Source organism: Peromyscus maniculatus, chromosome 1 (genome assembly GCF_049852395.1).
Source record: "Peromyscus maniculatus bairdii isolate BWxNUB_F1_BW_parent chromosome 1, HU_Pman_BW_mat_3.1, whole genome shotgun sequence".
In the NCBI taxonomy this organism is placed as follows: domain Eukaryota; kingdom Metazoa; phylum Chordata; class Mammalia; order Rodentia; family Cricetidae; genus Peromyscus; species Peromyscus maniculatus.
The window spans coordinates 67,322,337-67,348,841 of NC_134852.1; the positions used below are offsets into that span (position 1 = coordinate 67,322,337).

General features: G+C 43.8%; 1 protein-coding gene across 1 annotated transcript in view; it reads right to left on the reverse strand.

Annotated features, from left to right (window-relative positions):
* Nucleotides 1-18,876, reverse strand: part of Gabrg3 (gamma-aminobutyric acid type A receptor subunit gamma3) — a 606,777-nt gene extending 587,901 nt beyond the window's left edge. The window contains exons 1-2 of the mRNA XM_042277165.2: nt 18,292-18,876; nt 13,495-13,643 (exon numbers count right to left, since the gene is read on the reverse strand). Of these exons, the coding sequence (XP_042133099.1) occupies nt 13,495-13,643; nt 18,292-18,344 (202 nt within the window). The 5' untranslated portion in view covers nt 18,345-18,876. The remainder of the gene's footprint in view (nt 1-13,494; nt 13,644-18,291) is intronic.
* Between the last annotated feature and the right edge of the window lie 7,629 nt (nt 18,877-26,505).

Genomic DNA, 26,505 nt, shown 5'->3' on the forward strand with positions numbered 1-26,505 from the left:
AACATTTAGCTGCCCTTTAAATTTCTTCATTTGGGAACTCCCTGTTCAGATTCATAACCCCTTTTTGAATGGGTCATTTGCTTTTTAGACTCCTTATTTTTTAGTTATTTATGCATTCAGTATATTAATCCTTTGTTCAAACATATTTCTTAAAAGGGAATGAGCACAGGCCTGGGCTCAGCCCACGCAGGGTACACAGCCCGCAGGGGTGACAGATGGAAAAAGCACATCAACCAGAGTGTGATGAAAGCAGCTGGAGAAAGTATAAGGGAAATCCAGCTCACCCGGAGCTCAGGGAAGGCTTTCCCAAAGAAGGACCTTAGAGTCCGAGTCTCAAAGCTGTTAACGTGTGCAGAGGCGGCAGGAGAGATGAACAGAGACTAGGAAATCACAGGGGAATGAACAAATGGAAAATAGTTTACAGGCTACCTTTTAGACAGCAGGCCAGGCAGGGCCAGGCTGAAGGCTGAGGTCAGAGGGGAAAGGTTGCTATCAGACTCTGGTTTCCACTGAATTCCAGGGAGAACAGGATCAAGACATCTCCTCTGCCACTACCCAAGTCTCACACTAATGCACCACTCTGTCAGGTTTTATCTTCCTTACTGTGGTGGACAATGTGACATCTGTTTCTCCCTTCTGCCTGTCCCATGTAGAACATACACTGAAGGACCACCTGGTTTGTGGTGTGGGCCACAGCTCACAGCAGGGCCAGGTACCTTGCAGCTCTCAAGAAGAATTGATGAAACAAATTAACGAATTCAGAAGAAACTACCCTCAGAGATTAATGCCTGGGGATCCTCATCTGGGAAGAAGAACTTGAATTCTTACTCACTACTGATGGGATGAATTAACATAGCCACTGTGGAAATCAGAGTGGAGGCTGCTGAAAAAGTAGAAAAGGAATGCATGTTTAATCTAGCTATGCCACTCCTGGGTACACACCCAAAGGACCCAAAAATATTCTGCCACAGATATACTTGCCCATCTGTGTTTACTGCTGCTCTATTCACAATAGCAAAGAAATGGACTCATCCTGGATGTCCACCAATGGATAAATGGATAAGGAAAACACACTGTGTCTACAAACAGATTTTTTTTTCAGCTGTAAAAGGAATGAATCTATGTCCTTTGCAGGGAAATAGATGGAATTACAGAGTATGTTAAGTGAAAAAGACCAGACTTTGTGCATTAGTTACTTTCCTTTTTTTAAAGAAATTTTCTACTCACTCCACATACTATCCACAGATCCACACTCCTCCCTCCTCCCACCACCCAGCCCTCTTTCCCAAGCCACCCTGCATCCCCACATCCCCCAAATCGAGGTCTCCCTTGGGGAGTCAGCAGAGCCCAGCACACTGAGCCTAGGCAGGTCCAAGCCCCTTCCCACTGCACCAAGGCTGTGCAAGGTGTCACACCACAGGCACTGGGTTCCAGAAGCCTGCCCATAGACCAGGGACAGATCCTGCTCCCCCTGCCTGGGTGCATGTGGTGGTATTGTGTTCCCCAAAATATTGTGCACCCTAATAAACTAATCTGGGGTCAGAGAACAGAACAGCCACTAGATACAGAGGTTAGAAAATGGTGGCACTCACACCTTTAACCCTAGCCTTCTGCAGACAAGGATCTCTGTGAGTTCAAGGCCACACTGGAAATAGACAGGCATGGTGACTCACACCTTTAATCCCAGAAAGTGAGCCTTTAATCCCAGGAAGTGATGGCAGATAGCAGAAAGGTATGTAAGGTGTGAAGACCAGGAACTAGAAGCATTTGGCTGGTTGAGCTTTCAGGCTTTGGAGCAGCACAGTTCAGCTGAGATTCATTTGGGATGAGGACTGAGAAGCATCCAGTCTGAGGAAACAAGATCAGCTGAGGAACTGGCAAGGTGGGGTAGATGTGGCTTGTTCTGTTTCTCTGATCTTCCAGTATTCACCCCAATACCTGGCTGCAGCTTTAATCTTATTAGTAAGAACATTTTAAGATTAATGCTACAGGTGCCCCTCAAATAGTTCGAGCCAAACACCTGTCTTCCATATCCAGAGGGCCTAGTCCAGTCCCATGGGGGCTCCACAGCCACCACTCCACAGTTCATGGGCTTCCACTAGTGTGGCTGGTCATCTCTGCATGTCCTCCCATCATAATTTTCACATCCCTCACCTGCAGTATCTCTCCTCTCTCTCATCAATTGGATTCCCGGAACTCAGCCTGGTGCCTGGCCATGGATCTCTGTATCTGTCTCCATCAGTCACTGGACAAAGGCTCTGTGATGACAGCTAGGTTATTTGCTAGGCTGGTCATCAGAGTAGACCAGTCCAGGCACCCTCTGGACCACTGCCAGCAGACCAAGGTGGGGTCAACCTTGTGGATTCCAGAGAGCCTCCCCAGCACCCTGCCTCTTCCTATTTCCATGATGTCCTCAATTATCATGGTATCTTCCTCCCTGCCCTCCTACTCTGTCCGTGTTCCAGCTTGACTTTCCCATTTCCCTATGTTGTCATCCCCCACTCCTTGCCCTCTGCCACCCCCCCACACCCAGTCCACTCATGTAGATCTCATCCACTTCTCCTTCGTAGGGTCATCCTTGTGTCCCTCCTAGGGTCTTTCCCTGTTAGATGGCTTCTCTGGAGTTGTGGGTTGCAGTCTGGCCATCCCTTCCCTCACTAGAGTAACTTATAGAAGGAAGGGTTTATTTTGGGTTTACTGGTCCAAAGGGATAAATGTCCATCACCATCAGAGTAGGAGAATGTGGCAGCAATTACAAATGGCAGCTGGAGCAGCAGGCTGAGAGCTCACATCCCAAACCACAAGCAGGGAGCAGGGAGGGAATACTGGGAATAGTGCATGGCTTTGAAACCTCAAAGCCTGTCCCCAGTGACACTTCTTCCATCAAGGCTACACCTCCTAAGGCTCCCCAAATAGCACCACCAACAGGGAATCAAGTGTCGAAATGCCTGAGACTATGAGAGTTACATCATTCAAACCACAACACTCAGACAAGTAGTGTGTTTTCCCTCAAATGTGGGATGAATAGACATATGAATGAAAGTACAAGGGAGTGTCTCAGAGAAAGAGATCACCAGTGGAAGTTGGGAAGGGAACAGAGGGCGAGAGGAGAGGGGTACGATGGAAGTGCCTTGCACCTGTGTGAACCTTGTTGTTGTTATTCCATATAAATAATATATGGTAGTTAAAACCTTACATACAGATGGTTACCATGATCATAGCAAGAATGACAGTGAAAAAGTCCACCATAGCACCACTGTGAGACAATGACCTTTTGGTCTTGGTAACATTTTTTCTTTCATTTTATTTTCATACATCTGTCTATTTAACTATTTGTCTGTGTCTCTATTTACTTATTCACTTTGATAATGGGGATGGAACCTAGGCTTCACACATGTGTGGAAGCAAGTCCTCACCTGCCTCCTATAATGACCAATAGCTACTAACCAACTACCTCATCAGTACCAGGTTTTGAACTAAGTACCTTGCCCTGATTTATCTTATTCAGTCCCAACAAGAAGCACTGTCTCTACTCCCAACTCTACAAAGCACCTAAGGTCACCCAGTGAGGCAGGAATCACCAAGATCTGGAAGCTGGAGACAAATGGAAGCTGTTTTCTCTGAGTGTCAGTGGCCTGTATCAACCTTTTCCTTTCCCTGAACTCAGATGAGCAGGATTGCATCAGGGGTACACAGCTCCACCTATGGTAGAAGCTCCAACTTATCCATATTCTCACTGTTCTTATTTATGGAACACTTTAACTAACAGCAGAGCATGCTTGCTCTAAGATTGCACACCAAGATAAGCCATTTCTACACCATGAAACAAACCTTAATAAATTTCACAGGACTCCAGTAGTTAAAAGTATGTTCTTTAACCACAGTGCAACTAAACTAGAAATCAAAACCAGAAAGATGCCTTGAATCACCTCAAATATTTGGAAAATGAAGGTAAGACATCCAAATAGTCATGAGTCGAAAGTGAAATCAAATAGAAAGAACTTTGTGACTATGATGAGAGAAACACATAGAGATATAAGGAGTCCTGATAGAAGGAAACTCAAGAGAGCATTGTGAAAATGGACACTAGGTTAGAAAAGGGAACAAGTTAGTTAATAACGTCAACCTCCCTCCTAATAAACTAGAAAAAATCAAATTAACCCAAAAGCAAATAGAAGAGTTGCCATAGTGTAAGAACAGAAAGTTAGAACACTGATGTAACACACACTCCACCATTCCAAGCTCCAGCCCTGAGTTTTGTATTCTGAAAGAATATCGAGGCAGTTCTGACACAGTGCCAGGCTGTGAGCTGCTGGACCAATTCTCCTTTAAAATACCCTGGACATGCAATGCTCTAATCCATCCAGCTGTGTGTCTAACTAGTGCCTCACATGTAACAGTAGGATCCCCACCCATATCCAAGGGTACAGTCTTAGAACAAGAAGATTTGCAAAGTACCATGAACCAGATGTTAGCTCCACAATGATGAGATGCAGTCAACAGCAGAGACTTGGGGACAAGATAAAGCAGTCAGCTGGAGCAGCTGTGTGAGGACTCTCTGCTGGCTCTCAGAAACCTTGTTGGAAGGGAAGTCACAACAGTGTGGGTCTGGGCAGAGTGGATGTGAGACACCTGCCACTTTGTGTCGCCTGGCAGAGGCCAGTGATTACCTATGTTCTTGGTCGCAGGCTTAATTATGCCACTTAGAGACAGAAGTCTACAGGGGTCTCTCCAAGTGTCTGTCGGAAAGCAGTAGAAACGCCCATCATCTGAGACTGCAGCCTTTCTCACTCAAATACGCTAATCCAGATGCAGCTACTTTGCTCAATTCCTCAAGTAGTAATGAATAAACATAAGAAACAAATCATTTTTATTCTATGAACTGAACTGATTATTCAAATGAGGTCCAGACATTTATATTTGGGATTATATTTAGGAACACAAGATTATATTTAGGAATATATGACTTGAGTAATTTACCAAATCATTCTTTTAAGAAACACTAAATTGCTTATACAATAAAGCTTCATTATACATTTCCAATAAGAAAAGTATACACCCTAGCCCAAATTATTAATGAACTGAACTTCTGGGTGACACTAAAGTAGCCCTGTCTTACACAGAGGCCATTTAAACAAGGGGGTAGGGAATGGGTCCTAACTGCTCAGGAACATGTGGAGAACCATTCCCCCAAACAGGAAGAATACTCCAGAAGGGTAACCTGCTACAAAACACAAGGGAGACTTAACCTGGTGGCTTTGAGATGTCTAATTAGTCTCTTAGGAGATGACAGGTATAATTTCTCCACCAGATTTGTTCTCCACCTCCCTTATGCATTTGAATTAAATTTGTGGGAGAGTCAGTTAACTAACTCTACAGTAATAGCTCTCACTTCAAGCACAGCAATTAAGAATGTCTGTTTCCTCTCCTCCTACATCTGTTCTGAGACTGGAGTGAATACATTTACATTATTCTCTGGATATCCAGTAATTGCTGGGAAGTGACAGCATGGCCGTCTGTACAGTAGGCTGTGGATTATAAGAAAAGTCTATCTTAGCTAAGCCAGGTGAGGCTGACAGGGTTAAAAAATGAAACTCTAGTTGACCTTGGTAATGCAACTTCCAGGAGAAGTTAGATTGTGAACCAACAGTACACAGTGTGCTGAGAGACCTACTTCCAACTACCTCTTCCCTGGCAATAGGGAAGGGCAACTTGATATTTGTTCTTCATTACTTGAGATTCAAACAGTTCCTCCTTTCTCCCCACTCTCTTAACTTATTTATTGATTTTGACCTATAAATCAAACCCAGGGCCCAATGCACTTTAGGCAAGGATTCTACTACTGCACCACACCTCCAGTCTTTCCTATCTTTCTTCAGATAAGGGAACGATAATGGTAATGGACAGTGGTCCCCATCTACTATCAGTACAAAATTTTATCATCATCCATTTCTTTGTGAAGCCTTCCCTATACGTTTCAAATTCTCTCAAATGGTGTGTTCCCACCTGAGGTTCTCATAGTGTGGTAGAATATGGTAGGCAGGACCAGGAGAAGAAAGGGTTAGTGGTGCTCTCTACTCCCCACTGCTAACATGCTCTTATTGTTGAGAATTCACCTCTGTGGCCAGTGAGTCTCAGACATTTGTCTCACAGCTCAAAGGTTCTTAGAAATTCTCATTGAAGGAATGGAAGAGCCACATGAAAAGCATTTCTTAAAAATTGTATGTCACTCATATATGGGATCTAAAACTTGATCTTGTCTGCAGAAACTGAGAGTAAAACAGTGGCTTGCAGAGGCTGGGGGAGGATGAGCAGATGGGGGCGTGCCCATTGGGCACTAAGTCAGAGGCAGAGAGAAGCTGCTGTGCCACTTCCCAGGTTGGTGAGTACAGACTTCCAGGCTGTGCTGTGCATTGCAAAGACACACAAAAAAGGATTTCGATGTTTTCAACATGAGAACTTATCAGTGATTGGGTAAACAGACATAATTAACATCTATCAAAACATCCATAAATATGAAAACTGGTGGTATATGGCAGGGTATTTAGCGAGGACACTGATGAACCTGCTATACTCCCTGGGTTACTACAATAACATATCCTACTCTTCACTCACGACCCAACTGCCTTCCAAACCACATGTAGAAGTTACAACGAATTTGGGAAAAGATTACTTCAGAAAATCTAGAGCCCACAGAAGAGGAACACAGCAGTAAACTGTCTCTCCATGGACTTGCCCAAGAGGAGATCTAAATTAAATGTGCCTGTGGTCATTTCCACCCATTGCGTATGTCATCACATAGTGTAACAAAACATAACTTCATTTCTGTCAACATGACTGTAATGGTATTGGCTCTATAGCTATCACTGTATTGTCTAATAATCTATACTCTGAGACATGGTCAAACTTCTTCAAATCTTTAAGATAAATTTGCTTCAGTCATTTCCTTCTTTTCCACAATTATGGTGTTAGGAAGTTTATCTTCCTGTATTCTTTCCCATCTCACAGGGCAAGATCTTCAGACAATGGCATCCTCTGTGGCCCTAGACTAACAGAGGACATGACTTAGCATGACTTAAAATGATGGATGGTTACCAAGAAACTCAAACAGATCCATCCATAATTTAGAATTTAATAGAGAGAATCTCTATGAACTACAGATATGTATACAATGATCACAATTTGTGACATGGAAAGTAATTAAAGGACTCTGTGGCATAAGCAGCTCTACATCCATTGCTTTACCACTGTTAATAGTGCTTTGGAGAGTTTAGCTTGTAGACAGTGCTGAGCGCTGGAGTTATAGGTGAAGAGAGAGGGGAGAGAGAGAGAGAGAGAGAGAGAGAGAGAGAGAGAGAGAGAGAGAGAGAGAGAGAGCAGTGTACATACTCGTATCTATAGTTTGGAAATGGAACTGTCCTTTAAAAAGAACACACCAACTTTCAGCTACGAACTGTAGAAAATGTATAGTGATGCTATAGGTAGGGCCTCGTGGTCACACTACAGCATGACATTCTTGGGTAGCTCCTGGAAAGTCAGCAACTACATTTTAAAGACGAATGCTATGAAACACTCAGGGGAGAGACTCTTGACCCACTCTACTGGGAGGGAAAGGAGGGTCATGATGTGAAGGAAAGCTCCTTCAGGAGATAAGATGAGGGGCTGGGGGAAGTGCAGCTGAGCTCAGTGCAGAAGCAGGAGAGCACAACTAGGGAGGCAGCAACAGCAGGATCCAAATAAGGAAGCCACGTGAGCTAGTGCCCCTGAACATGCTACACAGAATGCAGCGGGGGTGCAGGTGCAGGCAGGGAGCACGGAAGGGCGTAGTTTTTCGTGTATTTCCCCGGGTCTTAGACTTCACCTCAGAAGCACAGTAGAATTTTCAAGAGTTTCCAACCCAACCGATTTAATTTACTTGGTGGGAATGTCTATATCTTCTCTCCAGGGCTACTTGGGGATCCTGCCTCCTCCTTCACCAACAGCACAACCTAAGTATGGGCAGGTCTGTGTTGCTCTCCAGCTGGCCACAGCAGGGATTTGTGCAGAGAGCACAGAACATGCTGAGGGACTGGGAGAGGGGGGCCACGTAAAAGGGGAAGTGAGCAAGTCAACTGAGTACTCCATTAAGCTGGCATCAAAATTGTCTACAGTATTTCAGTTGAGCATCCATTTGCTGTACTGTGACAGGGTGTGGGAATGGTTACCAGGGGTAAAGTACACTAAACTTCAACAGAATCATGACAACAGAAAAGCAATTCAGATTTTTATGAGAAATTGGCCTTCAAAGCAGAGCCCCTCTGAGCCAGGAAAGAAAATAACATATGCAGTATCTTCCCAGGAGAGCTGCTCTTAGGCAGTTAACTCCACTCTAGCTGCATATCAGCAAGTTGCTAGAGTTTGCTAATCAGGCTCTGCTCAGTATTCAGCTGAGAAAGAAAGATGCACCCAAAGGCATTTGAGGGATGGGGCCTTTTATCAGGAGACTGTGCTGCCCTAAGATCCAGGGAACAGCAACACTAGGGCTTCAGACTCTGAAACCACAGAGGAGCATCCTGCCTTTCAACTTTGCACTTCACTGTTCTGTGAAATCCCTTTCACTCCAAAGCCACAGGGTCCTTCTCCTGTGAAGAATCCACAGCTCTTTATGTACACAGCAGGAAGCCTTCCCTAACCCACAGACTCTTTCTATGGTTCCAGTTTCCTGAGGTCAGCCACAATCCAAAACTAGGTAAATACAGTACAGTAAGATATTCTGAGAGTGTTTACATAATGTGTATCACAATGTTGTTACCATTTTGCTATTTTACTTGTTATTATTGTAAATTTCTTACACTGCCTTACTAATTAAACACTATCACAGGTTAGGTCCTCTGTAGGATATGACATTGTAAATGCTTTCAGGAACCCATTGAGGGTCTTGGATAATTATAATTCGCATGGATAAGAAGGGAGCTATTGAAAACTGTAGAAGTATGAACTTGCCTTGCCTGTGGCATAGGTAGGACCTTTCTGTTTCCCATCAAAGCACTATGGCATACAAGTGTGTGTGTGTGTGTGTGTGAGAGAGAGAGAGAGAGAGAGAGAGAGAGAGAGAGAGAGAGAGAGAGAGAGAGAGAGTTTGAATAGGCTTCCTCAAACTTTCTAAGAACAGCAGTGACAACTGACCTTTCAGGAGGGCCACAGAGGTCTGGGTGGGAAGTTGAGCATGCCCACTTTCTGCCTAGAAACTTCCTCAACCCAGAGAATGTGTTACCATGATGGAAGAAGGTACCAGCTAGACTGAACTTTCCCAGAACTTCAAGTTTGTCTTTGTTCTGACCAACACTGAGGAAATCAGCAACATTTAAAAATCATCTCTTTCCATAGGCTCCCAAATTGTGCCATGTTCGTTGTCACACTACTGACTTTTCAAATTGTGGTAATGGGAAGACTGGGTGAAAGGTGAATGCATAAAACTTGTGCAATGGTAATGGCACCTAGTGCTTTGACCTAGTTCATGCTGAAGATTTTTTTTATTGTTTGAAATGTTCATACATGATATGTGTTAGTGCCAAATCCATGCCCATCTCTCTTCCAATTTCTCCCACATCCCTCATCACTTTTCCTTTTGTGTGCTCTATTTTAAACTACTAAGTTCCACTCAGTATTGCTAGAATATACATTGGTACAAGGCCACCTACTGGAGTATGCTTAGCCTCTCAGAGACCACATTCCCAAAGAAAATGGGCCCTCCTTCCCCAGGATCAGCCAGTAATTTCCAATAGCTCCTCAGTCAGGAGTGGGACAATGTACCGAGCTCTCGTTCATGGTAGGATTTTGGCTGGCTTGACTGTGTGCAGATCTTCTGCATGTAGTCACAGCTGCTGTGACTTCGTGTGTGCACTGACCTTATCACATCAGCAGTCATCCACTACCTCTGCCTCTTACATTCTTCCCATCCCCTCTTCTGTGATAATTCCTGAGCCTTGGGGGAGGGGTGTGACATAAATGTCTTACTGAGAGATGAGGACTCCTCATTCTTTTATTCTGTGCACACTGACCAATTGTCCCTCTGTGTTAACTGCCAGCAACTAAAAGAAGAAACTTCTCTAATGAGAGTCAGAGATGCACTAATCTATGGGTATAAAGACGAGTACTTACAAAGCAATTTATTACTAGGTTGACATAGCAGAATAATAGTATTTTATTCTCCTCTAAGTTTTATGACCTATATGGCCACGGGTACTCTCTTAGGGTCCATGACTGCCTTAGCTGCTTTCCTATTGTGGTGTTAAAACACCATGACCAAGGCAACTTATAAAATAAAGTATTGATTTGGCTCACAGTTTCAGAGGGTTAGAGTGTGCAATGGTAGATCAAAGGAATAACTGAGAGCTTACATCTTGATCCACAATCACGAAGCAGAGAGAGCAAACTCAAATATGGCATGAGTCTTCTAAATTTCAAGCCTGCCCCAAATGACACACTTTCCAGCAAGGCTGCACCTCTTAATCCCCCTCAAACAACTGTGGGAGACTGTGGGAGTCCAACTCCTACCTTCCCCACCTTTTTTAGGGTTCTTAAGAGGAGGAAAGGGGGATAAGAAAATATCAGATATAATGATAGGCCTCGCTGATGAGAAAAAAGACAGAAACACAGAATAGCTTCAGGAGGGCCTGGACCAATACCCAACAGCCTTTTCCATTTACTCAAAAGGGCATTTTATAACAATGCCAAGGGGTGGGGCAAAAGACCTCCCCCTTGCTAGGTCAAAAACCACAGCACAGCCAAGTGTAGACTCTTCTAAACACCTACTAACCACACCCATGGTCAAATCATCCCCTTACACAGCCCTGCGGGGTAAAGCAAGCTCAGATTCTCTGACCCTGAGTAATTTGGGCCTCCACAAACAACCACCACCTGAAGACCAAGTATTCAAACATGTGAGCCTATATGCACCATTTTCATTCAAACCACCACACAACATATCCAGTCATGGGATTTGTGCCCAGTTAAATTAAGACACCAGGCATCAACTCCAAATTGTTTTAAATTTAAATAAGTTAAAAAAAAAAGTCAACTTGGCTTTAAGTCCAATCAGAGGGTTGTTGGTGACTACATAATATTTGTTTCACTAATGCACAAATAGCCATATCTTGCCAGGCCAGTCATCATTATAGCTCCCAGGTTTCACATATGGTTAAGAGTGTGCATTACTTTTCTTCCCTGGTAACATGCATAGGGTGTTCCAGCTGTCTGAATCCTATCCAGTAGGAATGAAATGTCCTGGTTGTACCAGCTTGATCGCCCCACATTCTATCACTGAAGCATGTGATATCTGCAGCAATAGTTTTACCATCAAGTTCTGAATGGCAACCAAAAGCAATGTCAATATCTTATAATGCTTGGAAGAGGGTATACAGGACCCCACTGATAAACAACCAGAAAAGAAATAAGCCATGCCTGGCAGCAGGCTTTTTATTTGATAGCATATGGTGTGTAGGAGATGCAATATCCTTAGGGTAAAACCATTTAATCTCCTTTTTATATGTGTGCTTATATATATTTTGGAAGTGTCTTTAGTAGTAGATTTCTATATGGCATTTTCAAATGTCTTAGTGTTACTGATCCTTCCCCATGCTCCCTCATCCTACTCTATCTTCCCATCCTCCACACTATTTAACCCTTCCTAGTTCACTATTCTGCCTTTACACTTAATATGCACACTAGCCCCTCTTCCTTAAATCTGCCCTTCCCATGGTCACTTACTAGTTTCCTGACTTCTGAAGTTACTCCAATTTAACATAGTCATCTAAATATTTAAAGCTAACATCCACATAAGAAAGATAATATGAGGTATTTGTCTTTCAGAATCTGGATTACTTAGGATGAATATTTCTAGCTCTGTCTATCTGAAAATTTCATAATTTCATTTTTTAACACTGGAATAATAGCTCATTGTATAAACACACAGCATTTTTTTTTATTCATTAGTTGCTGGACATCTAGACTGCTTTTCTTCCCTGGCTATTATGAATAGAGGATGTATGGATGTATGGATGAGCAGGTCATTTGTGTAGTAGGGTCCTTTGGGTATAAACCCAAGGGTGGTATAGCTGGATGGTGTGGTGGATCTATTTTTCCCATTTTTTTTTGCAAAACCTCCACGCTGATGTCCACAGTGGTTGTGTCAGATTGTACTCACAACAACAGTGTTTCTATTTCCTCCATCCAGGCCAGTATTGGTTGTCATTGTGTTTTATTTTGCTTATCTCTGGATATTCTGGCTGCAGTCCACTGGAAAAATATTTTTAAATCTGGGTGGAAGTTGGAGAAGCTCTTATCTTCGTGTACAAAAGGAAGGGAGGCATGAAAATTTGACATGGCTTCTCCAGTGTACAGTGGACACACACCTTTAAGTCCTCCTTTAGTAACCACAGACATGGCTTCTCCAGTGTCACAGTGGGCACACACCTTTAAATCCTCCTTCACTAGCCACAGACATGGCTTCTCCAGTGTCACAGTGGGCACACACCTTTAAATCCTCCTTCACTGACCACAAACATGGCTTCTCCAGTGTCACAGTGGACACACACCTTTAAGTCCTCCTTTAGTAACCACAGACATGGCCTCTCCAGTGTCACAGTGGACACACACCTTTAGTAACCACAGACATGGCTTCTCCAGTGTCACAGTGGACACACACCTTTAGTAACCACAGACATGGCTTCTCCAGTGTCACAGTGGACACACACCTTTAAATCAGTCCTTCACTGACCACAAACATGGCTTCTCCAGTGTCACAGTGGCCACGCACACACCTTTAAGTCCTCCTTCACTAACCACAAAGATTTTGAAATAGCATGCCAGTTAGTACAAAGGTAATTATAGATCCTGATACAGACAAAGTGCAGTCCTGGACTTGGAAAACTGAAGGGACTTTGTGGCGAAGGTCGCATGAAAGGTCACAAGCTGATGAGAACCATCAAACAGAGCCCCATGGAAAGAGTTCTGAGAACCTTCATAAAAGGAGAGCCAATGAATCAGATTATTGCATCAGTATTAAAGCCCTTCCTGAGAAAGATCATGAGGAGAGAACGAAGAGAAGCTGCAGATCGGACTGGCAGTAAACAATGAGCAAGGTGCTCTCAACCTCAGAAATTAAAAGGCAGAGTATAGCTTTAACAGCCCAGCCTATAAAAGAGGGACTAGCATGAACCTCCATTCCCATGAAGAGAATGCACTGGTTAAAACTAAACACAGGCAGCAAGCTCAGCAGACTAACTGAGGAACGGTCATTAAAACCACAAGGACACAACAGGGAATACAGACTCACACTTGGCAGACCAGCATCAATCTCTTGCGTTCGTTACAACTCACTTAAAACCGTGATGAATACAGTAGACCTTATTGCACTATGTGGACAATTCTGAATTTATAATTATTTAATATGAAAATTCGAAATACATATATTATCATAGTCTCTTTTATATTGGAATAACAAATGGCACTCACTTCCAATGTCCGGCCTCAGCTTTTTGTCATATTCCCTCAGCAATTTGTTGAGAATCAGCGTCACATCAGTGTCTTGTGATTTGGGTGCTAAGACCCACTTCTGGTTTGATGGAGAGTCTTCATTCTCATCTTCTTCCACCCTCCTGGACCTGCAGTTATAACATAATGTGACACATTATTTGCAACAGTTCCAGAAAATTCCTTAAATTTGCCCATTCTAAGTGCTACTAAAACCGGGGAGGGGGAGTCCTCAGCATCTTTCGCCTAGTCATACAAGTTACCTGTAACACTAAAAGAAGTAAAATGCAAATTAGGAAACATCCCATAGGAAGAATGCAATTGTTGTTAGCAGAAGAGCCCTGCCCAAGTTAAACCAGGGACAGGGCAATGGCTAAATTGATGCCCAACTGGCCAACAGGAAATGGTACCTTACTAACCTGCCAAAGTCAGACACACTTCAGAGTACCTTGTAGTACTGTTTCTAAGTCCCACCAACAAGACTGTGGAAGGAGGGAGTAGCTTTTACAGAACAGACTCATTGAAAATGGCTGACTCTGATTGTGCCTTCCTAGTGGCCTGGCTTTTGAGAGACAACTGTGTGGGTATTCTGAGGTGGCCTGTTTTGCTGGCACTCAGCATGGGAGACAGCCAGGAGATGTGTTAGTTGATGAGTGAAAAACATCCTCTGGCAATTTACACACCTTGATCACCCAAACGGATTCATCTCTTTCTCAGCAGGCTTTAAGAATTACATATTTTCTAGTATGCCTTTAACACTCTGAGCTTTTAAGTGGATCCCAGGGAGGGCCTGGACATCTCTGATCTTCTGTCCTATTCTAAGTACCACAGACCTTTCTGCAGAGTGACCAATGCTTACAGGAGTTCTTATGAGGAGAAACCTCAAAACAACAGCAGGTTTTCTCAATGAATCAGGCCCATCCAGTCACAGCACCAGGGGCTTGGAAAGAAAGGAGTCTCTTTCTACCTTGACACACTATTTCCTCACACATGGGAGCCTCTGAACCTTGGAAGAGCATAAGGAACAAGCCCTGTCCTTGTTTGTCTATATGTGCCTTGATGTAATTTTCAAAAAGAAGGTGGGAGGGGATGCACTTAGAAGAATTTGTCCCCACTGGGTTCAAGCTTCTTTCTGTCCCGGCTCCCAGACAGGAGTCCATTGTCAGCTCTACACCAACGTGCTTGTCCTCAGGCATGTCAGTTTCCTGAGTTAACAGGGAATCAGTGAAAAGTACAATAATTTTAAAGTTCAGCCCTTCAGCTTCACTCAAATCTTCAGAGGTACATATAAATGAATATCTACATGTCAGCTCTTATCTGCATCAGTCTTTGGGTGTGTTAACAAGCTATGGTGGACAGGAGTAGTGGTCCAGCATTCTAAACTCACACACTGCTGTCTTGTCTTTACTGAAGGTGGGACCCCAGGACTCCCAGAGCACACCAAAATCTGAAGATAGTGAAGTCCACACATAAAAACGATTCTTTATTTACACATAATGTTCACAAATGCTTCTAATCATTCCCAGATGACTAGTTCAACATAACTGCTATGTAAACAGCTATTATAAGGTATTGGCTAGGGAATGAGGACAAGAAAAAGTCTGTACATGTTCAGCACTGTTTTTCCAATCAACAGCTGCTTAGAGCTGTAAATTTGGACTATGTGGACATGAAAGGACAGCTATCCACCTGTGTGTGAGATGTTGATAATGAGTCTTGTGGAATAGTTTTTGCAATTAAGCTTTTCCTTAAATGATCTGAAACTGAATTCTGTTTCATGAATACTTCACTAGTTAGAGGATTAAAATAAATGGTCCATAGACACCAAAACTGTTGTGGATTTCACCTAAGCTGAACATTCACCACCAAGAGGAACTTAGGATATTTGGTATCCCACCCAAAAGGGAATGCACTTCACTACCTGTAAAACTGCGTTTGTACAAAGGACATTATAGAATTTTTAATGTTCAAGTATTTTATGTCATTGGAAGCTGTATCAACAAATACTAATGGCATCACCTTACAAAAGCAAAGTAAAGCAAGAAAAAGCATGAATCACCTGGACGGCAGACAGCCACATACTGCCTTTAGGACCTAACAAATTATCCCAGAGCAAAGATACTTGGAGACTGTGGAAATGGGTAGATAGCTCCTCCAAGTGAAATGAGCCCTCCCCAATGCCCTGCTACACGCCTGTTTCTCCTCTGGCCTCCTCTCCTCCTGCCCTCTACTCCACCATTGTAAAAGCAGTAGGTCTACAGCTCCATGGTCCTCATGGCCCCAACAGTCACATGTGCACCGGCCGCACAGTCTCTCCTCTGTGTTAACTATAAGTCTATGCTCTGCACAGACCTGAAAAGCTAGCTACTTCAAGTTCAGGTTTATAAGGAGTCTCGTTCTCCCTCTAGTGGTGAGAGGCGTTACCTGAAATTGCATAAGCTTCCTGTGTGGCTAGGGCAGGTGGGAGTGCTGGGGATAAGGGCATGGAAAGCCTGGGGATTAGGGCAGGGAAAGGAGGCTTTTTATCTCCTGTTGTCTCACTCTCCTCCGCAGAACCCCAGCTCTGTCGCTGGCACAGGGTGTCTCAGAGGTCCTTGCTCCTCAGCTGCCAGCACCGTGCTTCTTCCAGTCCAGATGAGCCCTTGCCCTATACTGTGCCCCGAGGAAAACCAATCTTACCTCAGAGGACCCACTAGCAGGTGGATGAAGTGGAATTTCCTTCCTCTTCAAAATTCTAAATGGGTTATATATAACCTCTGAGCACTCTGTTGCTTGGATTGCTGAATCCTAAACAGCGCTGCTGCAATTAGCTTTTCCTTAAAAATAAAGCGAACACGCACTCAATCCCCAGACATTACCTTCAGCCCTTACACCTTCTCTCCATCAGAATGACAGAAACAACATCTGAAGGAGTTTTCAACTTTAATACAAACTCCTGAACCTCGAAAATCAGCAAGCATCTTCAAAATATCGAAATGAGGCATCGTGTTTTCCTGTGTAATAAGTTCAGCCATGGGTGTCAGGGGTGGGGGCGGCACTCCCATTGCAGAGCCACAAGGAATCTTGTCAGAGCCTATCTAGGAGCATCCATACCAGCAAGGCACCTTGCAATGCTGAAGAGAATCCTCTCTGAACTATAATAGATTGAAAGATGGATGGGCCATCCAATTATTTTACATGTTTGTAAAACCCATTAAAAAGCAAACACCCCTTCAAAAGTGAGACATATAGCAATAAAATAACTACAAAATGGGTTCTTTTTAAACTGATATGCAATCATAATTACCAAGACGGAAAGCTCTGATAGAGAACATATTAACATTAGTACATATACCTTGGCTGGAAAGGAAAGATGAGGACAACCAAGAGATTTTCATGTTTGGAAATCTGCAGAAACCAGTCTGCTCCACCCTCCCCGGAAGCACTCAGAACAATGAGGCTTGCAGAACTGTTAACTACCTATAAATCTACACAACTGATTGAACCCTCAACTGCAAGTCAGGTTTTTGAGTTGGTGGCTATAGGAAGAGACTCACTGATGTGACTACAGCCTCATTGATGCTTCTGGTGGCATCTGCTCTAAACTGAGCTCCCTCCAGACACAATCCCCTTGAAAACACACTTTTACATTATACTTCCTAGCTCCCTCCTTGGACAAAGAAGAAACTTTGGTGGAGAGGCTTCCCCTTCCTGAGTGATTGTTCAAGTCTCCAATTTCAATTCAGCAAGGACAGGGACAGGGCTTTCTTCCTTAGGGTAAGGGCATTGGTTAGCTGGAGCAAGAATTTGGGAAGCCCTCCTCTCATAGTTTAGTTATTAGAGTGGCTTCATAGTTCTTTGCTATTTCACAAATGTGAATGAAAATGAAAGCCTGTGACGGCTACAGGACTTGTGACCCACAGGGATAGCTGCTTTCTCATTTGCTTTATGGTCCAGGAAACGTCAAAACAAGTGTGTTCTGGGGACAGGATGAGGAGCCCTCTGACTCCTCTGGTGAGGTTAAGGAAAGCAGTGAGGGATTTCCCAAGCCCAGGGTAGTCTGCAGTCTCTAACCAGAGCACCATTCTGGGAGATGGAATTAAACCATGTCAGCATCTCTAGTTGTGTTTATGGCAACAGGCTTTAACCCTTCAGGTGCCACCGCCCTTCTCATGAGCCCTTGTCTGTCTGTGGAGTGCTTCTGAGTTTCTGTTAGCTGACTGGTGCTGGTTTGGGGTATTCACAGTGAGGTAATTTCCTACAGCTTCAGGAAGAAGCTCCCATGTGAACCGCAACATGATTCTTTTATAGAGTCTGAGGTGCTTGCATGTGGTGTAGGAGCTGGGGGAGATGCAGGGCTCTTCCTGACCACCTGCCCCAGCCCCCTCCAACATAGGGTGGCTGAGAAAACAGAATTCCCGGGTCTTGAGGTTTCTTTTCAGTGATGGAGTGGATATAGAGTTTTAACCCGTGTATGGCAGAAAGCCCTTGGATAGCTGGCAAGGGGAACAGATGAGGAGAAAGATAAGGCTACTGCCTCATTTTGATTTCCAAATTCCCTTAAAATCACCACATCCTAAAATCACTGGAACAGTCCCCACACATAGCGGATTGCAGAGGGCTGCTGCTGCCCTAGAGAAGGGGTCTGGTTCTGGGGGAGACCTACAGGTGAGGTGCCGGTACGGTCCCTCTCCTGCAGCCCAGTGGACGGCGCGCGCCAGGCACTGGCGGCGGGCAGACAGCGCACCCCGCCGCCCTCCCGCCCCCGCCGGCCTCGGGGAACGCCGGGGAGCCACTTACCTAGCGTGCAAGCCCGAGAACAGGCAGAGGAGAAGCAGCAGCTTCGCAGCCATGGCGCTCCGGGCTCGGGTCCGAGGCCTCTACCGGGCGCGGCTTTCACGGAGCGCGGGCCTGTTCCCCTCCCGCTCAGGCGCCTAGGCTGCCACCGGCTGCAGAGCTCCGGGTTCGGCGGACCTGGTGGGACAGGTGTCAGCTCCGAGCGCGGCGCCCCCGACGGTCCCGGCTCCGCGGGGCGCACGCTGGATGTGTCCGCGCCCGGGAGCTCTCGGCGCGCGGGGGGGAGGGAGGCGGCAGGTGGCGGGGCGCCCTCCTCCTGCAGTCGGAGACCCGCGGGCTACCCACTGCCCGGGCTGCCTCCGGGTTCTGAGCTGGGGCCGCTCGGCTCGGAGGCGGGGCGGGAGGTCGCGGCTGCTCTGGCTGTGCCTTCCAGCCGCGGCGGGGAGGAGTTTCCCCAATTAACACGCTTGGCAACGCCAGGCGAAGGCAGTGAGGTTTGAATGGACTCGGAGTTGGAGGTCGGGAAGGGGGCGGGGCTGGCGAGAAGGAGAGCTTGGGGATCCCGCAGGGAGGCGCAGAAAGGGCCCTGGGACTTGCCCGTGTCATCGATGGAGTCCTGGGCACTGGCAGTTTTTCTGCAGCGCACCCAACCCTGTTGCCTCCCGTGGGCAGTGTGCCTTCTCTTAGGGACGCCATTGCAAGTAGGTGAGATGGTTTGCCAAAAGGCGATCATCTCCGGCATGGAGCTTGCTTACCTGGACTCCCCCTGGTGCTTGTAACTGTGGCTTGCTGGGACAATATCCCTTTCTCGGCGAAAAAGAGAGGCTAAAACATGTCAGCAATTAGTAGAAGTGAAATAGTTAAGGCCAGAGAGAAAGGTTCAGAGCCCGAAAGCCAAGAACTCTCCGTTAAGTGAAACGGATGTTATTTTCACGTTCCAAACTGAAAATTGCCTATTTTTATTTGTAGGAAGTCTTAGAAAGCTAATCTTTGCCAATGCAAGTATTAGCTTTAACACAAATAAGAATTTTACTTTCCTAATTAAAAAATAATTATTGTTTAAAAAATCCACTTTCAACTACTATTCATAGAACCATGACAATTTCTTTAATACTGACTACTATAAGGCACTATCCTTCCAGACAGTCTGCCAAGATGCTTATGAGAGGAGCTATGCCTGCTTGCAGGAATCCATCAGGATTGGGCCTGTGGATTGTTGGCTCTCCTTCAGAGAAGGAGGAGTTGGGAAGGCCATTGGACCCTCACCTAATTTCCAGTCATCCCTGCCAGCCATTTGTATGCAACTTGGCCCTCATTGCCAATAGCCTGGATCTGGGGGGTGGGGTTGGAGTGCTAGAATAGAATATACAGACTTGGGAAAACTGGGGGAAGGAGATGAGGAAGCCATTAAGTGAAGCCATGTTAAGTGTAGATTTTACAGGTTGGTTGTTTCATGTTCACACATGAAATCCTGTCAGTAGCCTCTGACCCATCCTCTGTAAGTGTGGCCAATAATCTCCAGTTCCACAAGGTGAACAGTGTGGGTGTGAACTTGGGTTTGTTGTTAGGGTCTAGGAGGAGGGTGTTGATATTGTGCATATTTCCCCAAGAAAAGGAATTTTAGCCACCCTGACAAATAAGTGTTTTCATAAAATAAAGAGAAGCAGGTTGGAGCTCTTGGGAATCCCCTGCCTTGTCTCTGGATTCACAGATGTGGATTGTGAGCCAGCAGGAGGCTGGAGACTGTTGTTGATAACAGTATTGTTTTTAAGGACTATACTGCCTGGGTTAACATGAGGTCATTGTTATCTTCCTGCCTCCATGGGCACTCAGGCTTACCCAGCTCACCTCAACCAGGACTTTGACTAGCATCCTTCTTTGCCCACATGTGTGTTAGCAGGAATGCCTGTGATCTCTGGAGATTCCTAACAACCAACACTTCCCTTACTTCTTCAAGCTTCTACAAAAATCTTTCTTCATCTCTGATTTCTGTACCATACAATGGAACACTTCAAAAAATCAGTCAAAGGATGGTGCAGTATTACCTTGAGTCTCTTTACAAATGCAGTCATGTCTCAATTTCCTCTCTGGAAACTGGCTCCAGGATCCCTGGGAATGCTAAATCTGTCATAGAAAATGTATTAAGATTTTCATAGCTCTTCCATATGGCTTAAGTCATCTCTAGATTATTTGTGGTGCCTACTATATATAAATGCCATGTAAATAGTTGTTATAATTGTCCAGGGAATAAGATCAATGCCTTCCTGGTACAGATATACTTTTTTAAGACAATATTTTTTCCATTCAAGTTGGTTTGAACCCAAGGATACAGAATCCACACATACAGCAGGGTTACCTGCATGTCATCAACACAAAAATTTTTAAAACATTCTGCAAGAAAACTGAAAGTAATGTAACATTCTTTTCATGCTTCCATTTTTGACATCATTACAGGAACACAGGTGAAAACAATGTCAAGCATGGTTCCACGGGAACCACGAGTCAGTGTGGTTGATTCATTCAAATTCTCACAGCATAGTTCCACTGCACACGTTGAGAAAAGTCCTAGGAGGTTCTACACCATCCTAGTAGTCCTCCTTAGTCAATGTGTCCACTGTGTCTTTGAACATGAAGCTGACCAGACACTCAATGCTTCTTCCTGCAAGTACCACACTGCAAAGCTGTATTCACCATTTTTTTTTGGGGGGGGGAGTATGTTTATAATCTATGTTACAGTACAGACAGATTGGCACTTAGATAATTTTGTAAAATGTCAGCACAATGAGAAATGTCCTGGGATTATATGTGTCTGTATTCATTGCAACCTGTCAATAAAATAAAAGACGTGAGACCTTTGTATGGCCCTCTGCTGGTGGTGTTTATTCTTTTCTTTCCTGCATAGGTTTGATGTGCTATTATTATGAATGAGTACGACCTGACCTCTTCTGAAGTTTGAAGTGCTTTGCTCCACTTACTGGATACAATAGGCAAGCTTGATAGAGCTGAATATTTTACTTTAGAAAGCCTCATGGTACAGCCTGGGAAAAATATTTTATGCTAAATGAGTCAGGAGGGATGACATATTCAAAGCAAGCTTTCTGAACATAAGTATGAAAGCAAAATGCAAGGTCAAGAATCTTCAAAGCACCAGCTGTTAGCCTTTGATTTTTTTCTTCCCTTGCCTAAGTTGACCAGGGTGGGGTGCTTTGCAGAACATGAACAGTGCACACTCTCCTTGCTGGCTAGCCTTTCCATCTCAGCACCTGAAAAACTTAGCAGCTCCATTTGGATGAGCAGAATTCACTTTCCCTTCCTAAGCAGGAAAAGGAAGGAAAATAAATAGTAAAACACAAAATTGGGGGTGGGGGGTGCTTCATCCTGAGACACAAGGCTTGAGAGAAGATCTGCAAAACTTAAAAGTCGAGAACCGACAGCGCACTCATTCAGGCAGCTATGCTGTTTGGGGAAGACCTGGACCGGTTGGTGCAGCTTGTGAGCCTAGCTACAGCTCCTCTCCACAGGAGGTGGGAAAGCATGAGAGGCAGAAGCTGGCTGCCTTAGCTTGGAGATCCCCTTGTGGCTTCTTGGAGAAATACCTCTCAGGATTCCCTCTGCAGCTTCCAATGCCAGCAAGCAAAGCCAGCCTGACAGTCCAGGTACCTAAACCATATCACTATCACCGGCTCATCATTACATTGTGGCTTTCTGAGGTTTTAGTTTTACACAAAACCTTTCTTGCTCCACAAGTTATACTTCTAAATTATGTTGTGAGGTTGCAAATATTCCACTCAAACAAAAATTATTAGTGAGGATAAGATTCATATGAGAAAATGCACTAATCTTTATAGTATGCGTCCATTGCCTTTCAACACATATTTACACAATAGGTCCACAAGTACCACCTGTCCACCATCTACATGACACTGTTGATATCTTCCATCCCAGGGCCTGGGCTCCAAAAACTAACCTGTATTCAATCCTTCACAAGGGATTAGCTTTTGTTTGACATTAAGCAACCAGCATATGTGTTCTGAACAACCTCCTATTTAGTACCTCATGAGCTGTGCCCATGCTGCTGTACAGTCAACAGTCATGATTTTTATCCCTATGCAGAGTACTAGTTGACTATGAGAGTACTGTATCTCTTACTTACTAGGATGAAGGACATTCCTGTGTCTGTCCTCTAGTGCAAATATGTGCTCACTTCTCTGGTTATTTGACTCAAACAGAATCTTCAGGTCAAAAGGCATTTGTTTACTGGTAATAAAAATAATAAAAAAAGCACCAAACATGCATAAAGCAGTGTGTCCCTGGACCACTACTTTATGTCAGCTTTTGAGAAATGTAGCCTTGCTGTTCTTTTTACAGATATGTACACACACACACACACACACACACACACACACACACACACACATATCTTTGAAAAATGGATTTTTTAATATAATATATTCTAATCACAGTTTCCCCTGTTCCAACTCATCCCAGATCCTCCCCACACCATCCCCCACTGATCCAAATCCACACCCTTTTTTCTCTCTCATTAGAATACAAATAGGCATCTGAAAAATAACAAAACAAAAACAGGCAAGAATAGGAGAAAACAAATAAAGAAAAGAAACAAAGAAAAGCACAAAAAACACATGCGGATATAGAGACACACACACAGAAAACCTATAAAAATGCAGAATTGGATAAATGGATAAAGCAACTGGTACATTTACACATAGAATATTACTCAGCTGTTAAAAAAATGGAATTGTGAAATCACAGGTAAATGGCTGGAACTAGAAAACAATCATCCTAAGTCTGTTAACTCGGATGCCAAAACACAATCTGTATAGCCATAGAGGTTAGCTATAGAGTAAGGGACTAGGAGGAGGGAGGGATCTCCCTACGAAGAGGAAATAGAATAGATAGTTATAGATTACCTAAAGCAAGGGTGGGGGGAGAACTGGAAAAAGAACATCAAACATTAGAGGGGTAGGGAAGAGGTGGGGAAGGGTGGGAATAGTGGGGGTCAACTAAAACTGGGTGCCATTTGAGTGGTTGTTTGGAAATTAACACAGTAGAAGCTCCTTAAAATATATTCACATATGAAAGAAATCTTTCAGTCATCAAATAATGGGGAAGACAAAGCCACAACTAGATATCTCTCATCACCAAATGAAATCCCAAGTTCCAAGAATGGGTTATGTCTAATTGAGTTGCTGGCTGAATGGACCCCATGGAAACTCCCAAACAACTCAGGCCATTGCCTAGGCCAATATACGCAAACAGATGGCAAAGCCCTATTGTGGAGACAATGCGTACATATCTCACTGAACAAGGAGAAGATGAACTGGTGCCCAACTAGAGCCTTCACCCGCACTGATTGGTGTTCATGGTACTGGAAGATGCTCTGCACACTACCAAAGAAGAGGTAACAATCAACCAGGCTACAAACCCTTCATTCTACGATGGTGACCCGACTGTAAGATATGCTGGTGCAATAGTAGAACACAGATTGTGGGAGTGACCAACCGCTATCTGATTGACCCACTCCATGAGATGGAGCCTATGCTTGACATAGCTTGGGTGGCCAAGAATCTGAGACTACATAGGCTTTAGATCTAGGGAAAAACCAAATATTACTGTTCTGTTAAAGAAATGTAGTATAAAATGACTCCCAGTGATATTTTTGTTACACTCACAAATCAGTATCTTGCTCAGCCTTCATCAGAGAAGCACTTCCTCCTACAGCAGATGGGAACAAATACAGGGACCCACAACTGGACAAAGTGCAGAGAGTGAGAGACCTTGGAATACTAAGTCTTAAGTACAATGTCTCCCTCAAATCCCTCCCCTCAGGGCTCAATGAGCTTCTATCAGAAGAGGAGGCAGAAAGATTGTAAGAGCCAACGGGGATGTAGGAAGACCAAGGAAACAAGTCCTTCTAGACACAACAACAGAACTGATGCACTTTGAAACACAGAAGCAGAGACTGTGGCAGCATCCACAGGACCTGACAGATCTAAGCAAGATGGGGTCCCAGTGTTAAGAGGGGAAGTAGACACAAACCCCCCCTCCCTAACCCAGAGGCTATCTCTACTTGTCAACTGCTCACAAAGGTAAAATAATTTTTCTTCTCATGGAGTCTCACTAGGTACACAGACCTCTCTTAAGAGCAGGCTCCATGCCCACCAGTAGATGTCCAACACAAAACTAGCTCACTGGCATTTTGGGAAGTTCTTTGTCACATCATGCTTTGTCAGAGTACTTCTTTTCCTTTCAGGTCTTTCTTTTGGCATTATCTACTATGGTTTCTGGTTTTGTGTTTTTATGGGATTTTTGTATGTGCAAGCATGTATGTGTTTATATGTGGGGTTTTTTTGTGCTTTTTCTTTGGCTCTTTTTCTTCTGTTTGTTTAATCCTATTCTGGCTTATTTTTACTTCGTTTTATTATTATATTTTAGATGCCATTAGTTTTCTAATGAGAGGAAGATAGAGTGTGGATATGGGTCAGTGAGATGGTTGGGAGGATCTGGGAGGATCTGGGGGAGGGCAAACTGTAATCAGAATATATTATATGAAAATGATCTGTTTTGGTGAAAAAGAAAGAAACTGATCACTCAAAACAAATAAAGATATTGGATGTAAGAAGGCAAGAAAACAACAATCCTGTGGGAAATATTAGCATAAACTCATTACTTCTCATGCACTGTAAGATACAACACTGCTGTTGCAGTGTATGGCTATATATTCTAGCGCTGCTGGCTAAAGTCTCCAAACAGCCAGTGGGGCTTCAGAACCACAATTAGATCTTGTTTGTGAATTACTCTTCATAGAAACAAAATCTAGGATAAATTTTGAATTAAAAGAGTTAAAAGAAATATGAGGGGTCCTGGAAAGTCTTGTCACTGTGGCACGAATGAAAAAGACAGCCAAAGGTGAAGGCTATGTTAACCAGTTTGACTGTGGCTATCATGTGATTGTGTAGAGGAATTTCAAGTCATCATAGTGCATGCCCTAATTATGCACATTTTTTGTTTGTCGTATCTAAATAAAGTCGGAAAATGAGTTTAGATTAAAAATAGAGAAAGACAAAAGATTTTAAACTCTACAGAGAGTCAGCTTGATGAGGCTCTTGTCTACATCTTGGACCACTTCAGAATAAAAATAAATAATGACAATTATGAATTTAAATGCATTGGATAAAACAAGAAAGCACGAGTCTAAACTGCAGATAATAACAGAGCTGAGGGAAAGTACCTCCCAATTATAACATAACCAACTAATAAATACTGAGCAGCCTTTGAGCTAGAAGATCGCTGTTGTACAGCCAGCTGCAAGAATTGCTGTTGCTGCTATTGCATAAAACTAAAGTAGTTAAGTGCTCTCAAATAATTTCCCCAAAGAACAGTTAACATTTAAAAGAATAAAAAGAGTAGCTTTATAGTGGAGAAGCTGGCAGACTGCAGCTTAATGCAAAGATCAATGTGATCTAACAGGATATATTTACCAGCATGCAGCACTAAGAAACACAGTGCTGTCCAAAAATACACAACCTGCCTTTGACCATAAGGAAACAGCAGACAGACTAAAACTCTTGGGTATATTTTGTTAAAACTTGTATCGCTGAAGCATAGGGATGCTGTGGAATATGAAAAAAGGCCAGAGAATTCCTCAGATCAAAAACAGAAACAGACACAGACGCAGATATATTAACTAGAGAATGTGACCTTCTAATTAAGGTCTTGGACTCAATGGGAAAATACTGTTGAAGATGATATTGGAGAAATTAGATTGAATTGTGCATTGGAAAACATGAACTATTTTTATGTTTTTCTCACAGGTTTCTTTGTAAGCTTGTGAACAGTTTGGAGAGAATGGTGTTTTATATAAATCACACATGATCATTTATTTATCTTTATGAATATAAGAGTTGACTCCAGTGATAATACAATTACAAATTTAAAATTATGAAAATGAATTTGAACTGTATTTCATCCTTAAAAGAGGGATGATCACTTCTTGAGTGCAAGCCACACCAGTGGAAGAAGTGGATGAGTGACCCATCTGCCAGCTGGACTTCCCCACTCCCTGGACTCTGTTCCTTGAAGACCCATTCCACTGCTCAAGCCTTCCAACCTCAGCATTACCTCAGTGGGCAGCCCTTCCCCCAAATCCAGCTGGCTTCACTGGCTCAGGTACAGTCAACACCAGTGAGAAGAACA